The 12,359-nt window shown below is 43.9% G+C and overlaps 1 protein-coding gene across 1 annotated transcript in view; it reads left to right on the top strand.

Moving 5' to 3' along the window:
* Positions 1-12,359, top strand: part of LOC140898115 (uncharacterized) — a 56,112-nt gene that overhangs the window by 18,959 nt on the left and 24,794 nt on the right. Inside the window, exons 3-5 of the mRNA XM_073311565.1 lie at positions 1,698-1,807; positions 2,368-3,217; positions 7,200-7,252. Of these exons, the coding sequence (XP_073167666.1) occupies positions 1,738-1,807; positions 2,368-3,217; positions 7,200-7,252 (973 nt within the window). The 5' untranslated portion in view covers positions 1,698-1,737. The remainder of the gene's footprint in view (positions 1-1,697; positions 1,808-2,367; positions 3,218-7,199; positions 7,253-12,359) is intronic.

Raw genomic sequence — 12,359 nt, 5'->3', positions numbered from 1 at the left:
AAGTGCCTCAGGTGGCACGTGACCAGGATTCATCACTGAATTTGCTCTGCTGGATGGATCATTAGCTTCCCTGACCTATCCCAGAATTACATTTGCCTTTTTTTTAACAGTGCCTCACTTTTAAACTAGTCCCTTTCAGGCCAAACACTATAAATAGCAGGGATCACATCCTTAAAAGTGCCTTAAGAAAAAAGGCATCCTTACTCCATGGAGAATTACAGTGTGATAAACGTATTAGAAATTCTGAAGAATAGATAAGTGATATGAGATAATGTAATCAGAGATCTTGGAGATTTGTATTGTTCTATGGTATAAGTGCTTGGCCTCCATGCATCTGGAGGGGCTTCCAAAGTAGCGCACAGCAGTATGGCATGCACACAAACAATAGCCTGCACTAATTCAATTCAATCCAACTTAGTACACTTTGAAAGAGGATTCCAGAATTTGCACCAAATAGGCAGTTAGAATGTTTTATGGGTTTGCACCATAGGTGCACAGGCCTTTTCCATCTGCACTAAATCGAGGTAGCACAGACTATCACCCCCAACGCTCCAAGAAGACAAGCCCCAGAGACAGTCCCTGCCTGCGGATAGTGTGGGGGCAGAGTGAGGGCAGCTGACTTCAGCACTGTTACTGAGCATGCTCAGTCCGTGTGAGCATGTTCAGTAGAAGCCAAACAGCAAATCTAGAGGGCACGTGACCCTGCGTGCAGTATTTTGCATTCAGGACATGCCTGGAATATCTGATATCCAAGCTTAATGTATAAAACAGTTGGCTACATTCCTATGAGAGTCTTGGTGAATTAATAAACTTGTTGATTAATAACTATCCTGATTTGAGAAGTACTGTCCAAGGTAAAAGTAAACCTGAGAAAAACCTAGCATTGAAATTAGTGAACTAATGCTCTTGGGTTCTGCTCCAACCTCTGCCACTTGCCTGCCAGGTAACCTTGGACAAGTCACTTCACCGCTCTGTGACTCAGTTTCCTCATCTGTAAAATCGGGATAATGACCCTGCCTTCCTTTTAAAAAGTACTTTGACATCTACTGATGAAAAGTGCTAGACAAAAGCTTGGCATTATTATTATGATGAATAATGATTTCCCTTTCTTAGGGTTTTGAAAATCTCACTCGGCACCTACATATCTTAAAAAATGTGGCCCTATATTCTTGTCCAAGAGGGGACGTAATTTTTATTCACACACTTCAAACCTATTTGTATTGGTTTATTGCTCTAATATCCATTTAAATCCAAACACTTGACGGAAAAGATCAATTTAAGTGAAGTGAAACTTGGGGGTATACAAGACAAATCAGACTCCTGAAAGGGGTACAGTACTCTGGAAAGGTAGAGAATCATTGGTCTAGCAGACCAGCATTCCTACGTTGGTAAAGCGCTCCTAGTGTAGACTTTAGCTGTAGGTGCTTCTGAAAATGTTAAACTTGGTGCAAGTTATCTGGACCAACTGAATTTAAAATATCTCACTTTAGTATAATAGTGTGTTGCTGTGTATAATTCTTCAGTGATGAATGTTTGGCTGTATTATTTTCCCAACAGAGCTGTTAATAGTTCAGTTTCCGCAGTAGGAGAGTGTCCAGAAACTGTGATTTAGAAATGGTCTGGGTTTAAAAACATGAAATATTTTTGTAGCAAGTATTCCCTAATAGTGAGACTTATTTTCACCATTTTCCCCCCAGCACAGGATTTTCCATTCCCAAACCTGATGTGATCTTCCTGATGGAGCAAGCGTGGGTCCCAGTTCTCCAAGGCTCTGAGGAAAGGGGCAGCCTGAGCAGCACTGACACAGGTGAGGATTTGGTGAAATGGACTCCAATACTATCTTTGAGTGAAAGGAACAGCTGGGATTTCCACAAAGGGCTTGTGAGCTCCCCAGCTTCTAGCTCATCTTGCCCGAGACAGGATGGCCCCCAGCAGGTGTCATATCCTCTTGGCAGATGTCACTTATTGCTGCCCACCCACCCTGATGGACACCTGCCTGTAGCTCTTTCCCCCTGAGTGTTTGGATGGGATGTGGAGACAGAACTCGCCTCCTTTTCTCTTTCCTCTGGGGAAGGGTTTGGGGATTCAGCTCCTGATATTTCTACCAGGGTTGGAAGGGAGGTTAGGAGGTCATCTAGTCCAACCCCCTGCTCAAAGCAGGACCAATCCCCAATTTTTGCCCCAGATCCCTAAATGGCCCCCTCAAGGATTGAACTCACAATCCTGGGTTTAGCAGGCCAATGCTCAAACCACTGAGCTATCCCTCCCCCCAGGTAACTTTGGTTTCCCACTTTCCTGTTCCCCTTTCTGAGGTTCCCTGTCCCCCGGCCCAGGGAGTGACTCCTGCCTGGATTCTCTCTGTCCCAGCAGGTGATGGGACGGGGAGTGAGAACCAGGAGGAGACCCCTCAGCAGGAAGGTCCTGAGCGAGTGCAACCACAGGGGACGGTATCAGGACTATCGAACAGGAACATCTCCCAGAGATCTGGGAGGAGAGACACCTGTGAGGGTCAGAGCAGGCCAGAGAGACAGCAGAGAAACCAGCCAAGGAAAATGAAAGGTAAATCCACTCCTGTTGGGGGAGATTTCACGGAATCCATTGATACCACAATTCAGCAGAGAATCAATATGGGAGCAAAACCTCACACGTGCCACATCTGTGGAAAAATATACAGGTCGAACTCATCCTTTACTAAACATTGGAGACTGCACACAGGAGAGAAACGTTATAAATGTACCGACTGTGGGAAAAGCTTCATTCAGAGCTCGCACCTTATGCAACATCAGAGAATCCACACCAGCGAGAAACCCTACAATTGCAATGACTGTGGGAAAGGCTTCAGTGACAGCTCGCATCTTATTAAACATCAGAGAACCCACACAGGACAGAAGCCCTATAAATGCCCCGAATGCGGGAAAAGCGTCTGTGACAGCTCAACGCTCACTAAACACCGGAGAATCCACACAGGAGAGAAGCCCTACAAATGCCCCGATTGCAGGAAAAGCTTTGGTCGGAGCTCAGACCTTATTATCCACCAAAGAATCCACACGGGAGAGCGGCCCTATAAATGCAATGACTGTGGGAAAAGCTTCACTGATCGATCAACCTTTATTAAACATCAGCGAATCCACACGGGAGAGAAACCGTATGAGTGCCCCGAGTGTGGGAAAAGCTTCAGTGACAACTCAGCCTTTATTCGGCATCAGAGAATCCACACGTGAGAGAGCCTTGTGCCAATGAGGGCTAGGCAAAAGGAATAAAACCACTGCCATTTGCCACAGATCTCAGAAAGCCTGGCAAGGCTGGAGTGGCCCTCTCATGAGGCACACAACAGCCTTATTAAAGCAAACAATGAAATTATTTCCTGGAACAGAGCACAGCAAGAGGCTAAGATAAGTTTCCCATGCTGCAATGGGATTTGATTATTACTTCTCAAGAAGAACATTACATAAGAATGGCCATACTCATAGAATCATAGGATATCAAGGTTGGAAGGGACCTCAGGAGGTCATCTAGTCCAACCCCCTGCTCAAAGCAGGACCAATCCCCAACTAAATCATCCCAGCCAGGACTTTGTCAAGCATGACCTTGAAAACCTCAAAGGAAGCAGATTCCACCACCTCCCTAGGTAACCCATTCCAGTGCTTCACCACCCTTCTAGTGAAAAACGTCCAACGTCCTACTAAACTAAACTAAACGTCCAACGTCCTAACTTTTCCTAACGTCCAACTTAAACCTCCCCCACTGCAACTTGAGACCATTACTCCTTGTTCTGCCAAAGGTCCATTCAGCCCAGTATCCTGTCTATCGACAGTTGCCAATGCCAGGTGCCCCAGAGGGAGTGAACCTAACAGGTAATGATCAAGTGATCTCTCTCCTGCCATCCATTTCCACCCTCTGACAAATAGAGGCTAGGGACACCATTCCTTACCCATCCTGGCTAATAGCCATTGATGGACTTAAACTCCATGAATTTATCTAGTTCTCTTTTAAACCCTGTTATAGTCCTAGCCTTCACAACCACCTCAGGCAAGGAGTTCCACAGGTTGATTGTGCGCTGTGTGAAGAAGAACTTACTTTTATTTGTTTTAAACCTGCTGCCCATTCATTTCATTTGGTGGCCCCTCGTTCTTATATTATGGGAACAAGGATATAACTTTTCCTTATTCACTTTCTTCACACCACTCATGGTTTTATATACCTCTATCATATCCCCCCTTAGTCTCCTCTTTTCCAAGCTGAAAAGTCCTAGCCTCTTTAATCTCTCCTCATATGGGACCCATTCCAAACCCCTAATCATTTTAGTTGCCTTTTTCTGAACCTTTTCTAATGCCAGTATATCTTTTTTGAGATAAGGGGACTACATCTGTACCCAGTATTCAAGATGTGGGCATACCATAGATTTATATAAGGGCAATAAGATATTCTCCGTCTTATTCTCTATCCCTTTTTTAATGATTCCTAAGATCCCATTTGCTTTTTTGACTGCCGCTGCACAGTGCGTGGACGTCTTCAGAGAACTATCCACAATGACTCCAAGATCTTTCTCCTGATTAGTTGTAGCTACATTAGCCCCCATCATATTGTATGTATAGTTGGGGTTATTTTTTCCAATGTGCATTACTTTACATTTATCCGCATTAAATTTCATTTGACATTTTGTTGCCCAATCACTTAGTTTTATGAGATCTTTTTGAAGTTCTTCACAGTCTGCTTTGGTCTTAACTATCTTGAGCCGTTTAGTATCATCTGCAAACTTTGCCACCTCACTGTTTACCCCTTTCTCCAGATCATTTATGAATAAGTTGAATAGGATTGATTCTAGGACTGACTCTTGGGGAACACCACTAGTTACCCCTCTCCATTCTGAAAATTTACCATTTATTCCTACCCTTTGTTCCCTGTCTTTTAACCAGTTCTCAATCCATGAAAGGATCTTCCCTCTTATCCCATGACAACTTAATTTACATAAGAGCCTTTGGAGAGGGACCTTGTCAAAGGCTTTCTGGAAATCTAAGTACACTATGTCCACTGGATCCCCCTTGTCCACGTTTGTTGACCCCTTCAAAGAACTCTAATAGATTAGTAAGACATGATTTCCCTTTACAGAAACCATGTTGACTTTTGCCCAACAATTTATGTTCTTCTATGTGTCTGACAATTTTATTCTTTACTACTGTTTCAACTAATTTGCCCGGTACTGACGTTAGACTTACCGGTCTGTAATTGCCGGGATCACCTCTAGAGCACTTTTTAAATATTGGCATTACATTAGCTATCTTCCAGTCATACTAGAACATCTTCTCTTCCGGGCATATGCTCTGCTGCTGCTGTCCACTAACCTTCTTCATCTTAATTAGTTTTGATGTCTGATTTATTCCTGATAGTGTTTTCATTAATGAAATTAATTCGAGTGCTTAGAGGAGGTTGGGGGAGAGGAGGAGGAACGCTGTTTCTCACCCAATTTGTATTTCATAGAATCATAGAATATCAGGGTTGGAAGGGACCTCAGGAGGTCATCTAGTCCTACCCCCTGCTCAAAGCAGGACCAGCTTGTTACCGGCTGCCAACTAGATATGGAGCCATTGATCACTACCCGTTGAGCCCGACAATCTAGGCAGCTTTCTATTCACCTTATAGTCCATTCATCCAGCCCATACTTCTTTAACTTGCTGGCAAGAATACTGTGGGAGACCATGTCAAAAGCTTTGCTAAAGTCAAGGATCAACACGTTCACTGCTTTCCCCTCATCCACAGAGACAGTTATCTCATCATAGAAGGAAATTAGATTAGTCAGGCATGACTTTCCCTTGGTGAATCCATGTTGACTGTTCCTGATCACTTTCCTTTCCTTGAAGTGCTTCAGAATTGATTCCTTGAGGACATGCTCCATGATTTTTCCAGGGACTGAGGTGAGGCTGATTAGCCTGTAGTTCCCAGTATCCTCCTTCTTCCCTTTTTTAAAAATGGGCACTACATTAGCCTTTTTCCAGTCATCCGGGACCTCCTCCGATCGCAATGAGTTTTCAAAGATAATGGCCAATGGCTTTGTAATCACATCCACCAACTCCTTTAGCACTCTCAGATGCAGCGCATCTGGCCCCATGGACTTGTGCTCATCCAGCTTTTCTAAATAGAGATTGGGCAAGCAGGGGGCCCACTACTCATGGATTCAGCATACTCTGATCCGGTTCCAACAGTGGACATGAAGGAAGCATGGCCTCCTTCGTTAAGTGGGCTTTCCATTGGTAGTCCCTGTGCTTTTTTGTTCTAAGGGGAAGGAAGTGCAATTCCCTCACATGCCCTCCCCCTAGGTAGATCAAACAGCTTGTTTGCCTGTTCGTGACAGGGAACAGAGTCCTGCATGTGTTTAAAACCCAAGAAATGTTTCATAATAAATCCACAGGACTTACGCTAAAGTCTATAGCTAAACTATACAAATGCTGAGAACTAATTAAACTAACACCACTATAGAACTATTTACAGAATTAAGACTGTAAGCCTGGCTAACCATTAGCAAAGCTATAGGGAGCTCCGATTCTCTCCAAGAACGGTGAGAAGGAACTGAGAGGGAGGTGGTGGACATGTGCCTTTTATGCCCCAGCTGGGCACGAGGGATGAGGGGCAGATATCACCCAGTGTTACTGCTGGCAAAAGTCTCAGATTCAAGTGCATTGGGTGCACGTGCACCTAAAGTGGAGTGTGTGCATGCATGGTTACTCGAAGGAGAAGGGATATTTCTCTAGCTCTCTCTTTCTTACCTTGCTTTTTTCCTCTGATCAGGAGTCAAGGATTGAGTATCCCAGATCATTTCTCCGGCTCCCTCCATGGTGATCTGGAGCCAGGACTGAGCAGCTGCTGCTCCCCAGTGGGGTCTGTGTTGGGTAGAGACCTTCATTAAACCTCCTATGTGCTCAGCCCAGGGAGGACTTTCTGCAGTGGCTGGAACCGGCTCCTGGGGAAGGCATGGGCTCTGCTGACACCAGCTCCTGAGTCAGTTGTTTGAGAGAGAACTCAGTGAAAATGCTGGAGTAGGGAAGGAAAGTGATTCCCCTGCACAAGTGGCCCCTCCTCACTCCCACGTGTCTGTGAGTTCCAGAGCTGCTGCTTTTACTGAACACTCACCCTGTATAGCCTCAGATCTCACAGCCCTGCAGAATTTGCTCACTTGATAACATAGTTCTCGTTCCTCTCACCAGCATATTAACAACCAAGAAGGCACAACACCTTGCTCAGATCCAGCAGGCATCTGGTAGGGGAGCAAACCCCCGGGGGGGGCGGGTGGCTCAGATACAGGGAAGAAGTGGGGAAGAAGGGGCAGAGATGATTCAGAGGGTTTTCTCTCAGAGCTTGTGTGTGTGTTGGGGGTTTTATGAAAGGAAGGGTGAAAATTAACATGGAGATGGAGGAAAAGGAGGGAGGTGATGGGAGAGACAGCCTGAAGTGTGTGAGATTTAACCATTCCTGCACAGTCAGAGAAATCACTGAGTGCAGGTTTTATTCTTTGTTTAAAAGTCTAACCAATCTTCCCTATATCCAGGTAAGCCATGGAACACTCTCCAATTCTGCAATGACTGTTAAATCTATGCTAGGGTAATATTAATAATAATGATGAATAATTAATAATCAACAGCAGCATTTAAGTACTGTCATGGATGCATTTGCCCCATACAGAACATCAGGCCTTACAGGACTTGAATTCCCCAGGCAAAATGGGTGAGGTAATATTTTTTATTGGACCAACTTCTCTTAGTGAGAAAGATGAGCTTTTGAACCACATGGAGAAAGCTTGCCTCTCTCTCACTGACAGAAGTTGGTCCAATAAAAGATATCACCTCCCTGACCTTGTCTCTCTAGTATCCTGGGACCGACATGGCTACTACTACACTACATCCCACAACGGTATTCCACAAACATTTCCACACACACTGTTTTGTTGTAACACCCGTTTCTCCTTGCACTGTTGGGGCCCACAGTGTTTTGGCTAATTTTAATCAAGGGTCCAGCTACATGCAGAGGGGGATCCTCAACATTCAACGCCGCTCGGGGAAGTGATGTTACTAAAGTGGGCCTAGAGAGGCACTTATGTCAGTACTTGTGGCACCTTAGAGACTAACCAATTTATTTGAGCATGAACTTTCGTGAGCTACAGCTCACTTCATCGGATGCATACCATGGAAACTGCAGCAGACTTTATATACACACAGAGATCATGAATATATAAAGTATATAAAGATCATATACAGAGATCATGTATATATAAAGTATATAAAGTCTGCTGCAGTTTCCACGGTATGCATCCAATGAAGTGAGCTGTAGCTCACGAAAGCTCATGCTCAGATAAATTGGTTAGTCTCTAAGGTGCCACAAGTACTCCTTTTCTTTTTGCGAATACAGACTAACACGGCTGTTACTCTGAAACCTGTCACTTATGTCAGTGGGAGCCAGATTTAAGTGAAGACACTTTCGCACCTAGGTCAACGCCAGGCAGCTTACTTCGACCTAACCCTGTAGCGTAGGCCAGGTCTTATATTGGACTTGGAGATTTTGGGGGAAATGGAGGGTAGGAAGTGACCTAGGAGGGCAACACCTGCGGCGCACTCCAGAATGCTTGACTTTGTGGTCTCTCGTAAGGCCCTGGGTCAAAGCCTGGTGGAGCAGGAGGGCTCCGGCTCAGCTACTAACTATCCTCGTTGCAGAAGGGGCATAACCCTCTAGAAAGGAGAGTAAAGACATTGAAAACCCTTATGTGAGGATAAGCCACAAATAAGGGTTAGAAAGTAGATGGAAGGCCCTTCCTGCTGGGATGCAAGAGACTGGAATCAGGGTATGCTAACTACTAAGCCATCTGAGGACTGTACTCCACAATCTAAAATCCCTTTTGGAAAAGATGCACAAAACTATTCACACATGAACAACACACACTGATCAGCCTGGTGTATGAGTCCATATTCACTTTAAATCCAAACAAATATATTGTAAGTTACTTAAAGTATATCTTCTGCAGGAGGCACAAGTAAATTCATTCCTGTTCTAAAGATGTTAGCACTTCGTGCCACATTCCCCATTTTACATATGGTTATGGCCATATCTCTAAAATCAGAGTGAACTAGGTAAGTATATGCTCTGTAACAAAAAAAACAGGGAAATGTACAGCTAAGCCACAGAACTGAATGAATAATGGATTTTTTGGTGAGGGTGATGAACCGAAAACTAAGAAAGAAAAAGATAGGTCAAATAAAGAACTCAGAAATGTTTCATTTTGAATCAACCAAAATATTTCAAATCAACTTAAAAAAAATCTTGTTTTTTTTTTTAAACAACTTTTTTCTTAAGTTTTCCATTTTGATTCAGCTATTTCAGGTGTCTTTCCGATTTGTATGTGTTTGGGTTTGTTTGTTTGTTTTTAATTGACCAAATTTTGTATCAAAATATCATTTTGAATAAAAAAATCAAAATGAAACATTCTGATTCTTTCAAAAACTTATTTTTCAACTGGAACCATTAGCCAACTTGAATTTGACAAATGGTGTCATGTTCCGCAAAATGCAATTTTTCAACAAAAATAAAATGAATTGAAAAAAGTTTGCCCAACTCTACTAAAACATTGGCAAACAGCCTCCCAAAAGAAATATCAAATATTATGTTTACATTGCACAGAGTACATACATGCCCAGTGCCACAGCTCCATAATGTGACTACACAGAAATTACAGCCTTACTGCCCAACTTTCGTATCACTTTTCAAATGTACACTTCATTGCACTGAAAATTATCAAGCCAACACCCCAGATTCAAACACTTGCCATTTATTTTCTTTTTTAATAACCTTCATTTCGCTGATGGAGAATGACAGAAAGAAGGAAATATGTGATCCCTTGAACAGACCAAGAATGGGAGGAGAGGACCCCGCATACACAGTGTAGGAGGAGGGGACATGTGCATCTTGCAACACAACACAATGCAGGTCATAATCTGTTTTCCAAAGGACCGCATAGTCCACAGTTAAGCTTGGGAGAGGAGAATTCACTTAGTGGAAGTCTAAGGAGGTGAATTCACCTGAATGGAAGTCTGCCTTCCTATCCCTAATCCCCCATCCATAGAGACTGAGAGAAAAGATGCTTGGACCAGATTCCATGCTCCTTCCAGTGACGTGTCCCCACTTTTCCTCAGCACCTGAATTAATCTTCCCTACTTACTTAGAGCTGTTCACTGTTGGGAGGGCTGCCCAAAGGTTACAGAAAGTGGAGAAAGCTAGGCCCTGGGCCAACCACCTCTGGAGCCCCTGCTGGTAATATGGAAAGGGACTGGAGTTTCACTAATAAGATCTATGATAGTTGCAAGGAAAAATTTGGAATGCTAGTGATGGTTCGGAGTTCAGAGACCTTGCAAATTCTCTTCCACAGATGAGCAGAGCTCAGGGCTTCTGTGACAAAGTAGGAGTTTTCTGTGATATTTTTATGATGTCTGTGCATGCCTCAGTTTCCCTCTATGCTTTGCATTGCTATCCATTGGGTGCAAAAGGGCAGCTCAGAGGACAGGAGGTGAGCGTGTCACCTAGCTGTTGGGTGGAATGAATAGATTGTTGAAGAACAGGTTGAAACTGACCCATATTACTGGAGGATCTAGAGAGACAATGAGAACTCCAAGGACTAGACAATTGATACCAATAGCATAGGAAAACTCCAGCAGGCATGCGTTCCAAAATCATCCACTGACTGTCCATACTAAAACCCAAATCACTTCCCAATCTTTCCCCTGGGGAGGCTGTCCCGCAGCTCCACAGATCTTACTGACAGAACATTTCCCCTACCCTCATTGGATTAAAATCTGCTAGGTACCAATGTGATGGTGGGGGGCGAGGGGGAACCCTCAAGAATAAAGTGTTTAGGGAGGTCGGGCAGTGTTATATCTTCAGTTTTCTATTAGGCAAAAATCCCTTGATCTCATGATTTGATCTTTAGGATTTCCAAGCTGAAGCCTCTCTTCATTCTGCTGCCCCATAGAAATTCCACCTGGAAGTTGGTCTGGCTTCAGGATTCCGAGGTGCTTGCACCTGTTTGTGTCTCGTGCCCGGGCAAAGTTTCAAGAGGGGTGGTTTCCATTTTAGGGGGAGCTGAATACAGTAGAACCTCATAGTTAGGAACCCCTCAGGAAGGGAGTTTGTTGGTAACTCTGAAATGTTTGGTTTCAGAGTAGCGGCCGTGTTAGTCTGTATCCATAAAAAGAAAAGGAGTACTTGTGGCACCTTAGAGACTAACAAATTTATTAGAGCATAAGCTTTCGTCAGCTACAGCTCACTTCATCGGATGCATCGGATGAAGTGAGCTGTAGCTCACGGAAGCTTATGCTCTAATAAATTTGTTAGTCTCTAAGGTGCCACAAGTACTCCTTTTCTTTTTTCTGAAATGTTTGTAACTCTGAAAAAAGAAAAGGAGGACTTGTGGCACCTTAGAGACTAACCAATTTATTAGAGCATAAGCTTTCGTGAGCTACAGCTCACTTCCTCATCTGAGGAAGTGAGCTGTAGCTCACGAAAGCTTATGCTCTAATAAATTGGTTAGTCTCTAAGGTGCCACAAGTCCTCCTTTTCTTTTTGCGAATACAGACTAACACGGCTGCTACTCTAAAACCTGTAACTCTGAAGAAAATGTTATGGCTGTTCTTTCCAAAGTTTACAACTGAACATTGGATTAATGCAGCTTTGACACTTTACTATGCAGAAGAAAAATGCTGCTTACCCTTTATTTTTTTTTAATAGTTTACATTTAACACAGTACTGTCCTGTATTTAGAATCATAGGCCTGGTTAGGTTACACTACGGTGTTAGGTCGAATTTAGCCACGTTAGGTCAATTTTAAAATGAATGCGTCCACACAACCAACCCCATTCCATCGACTTAAAGGGCTCTTAAAATCAACTTCTGTACTCCTCCCCGGCAAGGGGAGTAGCACTAAAATCGACCTTGCTGGGTCGAATTTGGGGTAGTGTGGACGCAAATTGATGGTATTGGCCTCCGGGAGCTATCCCAGAGTGCTCCATTGTGACAGCTCTGGACAGCGCTTTGAACTCCGATGCACTAGTCAGGAGAGAGCGAGAGGGGAGGGCCCCTGCCCCATACTAAGAAAGCAGGACAAACAGCAAGTTATCTCAAGTGCCTATACACAAATGCAAGAAGCCTGGGAAACAAGCAGGGAGAACTGGAAGTCCTGGCACAGTCAAGGAATTATGATGTGATTGGAATAACAGAGACTTGGTGGGATAACTCACATGACTGGAGTACTGTCATGGATGGATATAAACTGTTCAGGAAGGACAGGCAGGGCAGAAAAGGTGGGGGAGTTGCATTGTATGTAAGAG

The sequence above is a fragment of the Lepidochelys kempii genome, chromosome 14 (genome assembly GCF_965140265.1).
Source record: "Lepidochelys kempii isolate rLepKem1 chromosome 14, rLepKem1.hap2, whole genome shotgun sequence".
Taxonomy (NCBI): Eukaryota; Metazoa; Chordata; order Testudines; family Cheloniidae; genus Lepidochelys; species Lepidochelys kempii.
This window is presented reverse-complemented; position numbering and strand designations above follow the sequence as displayed.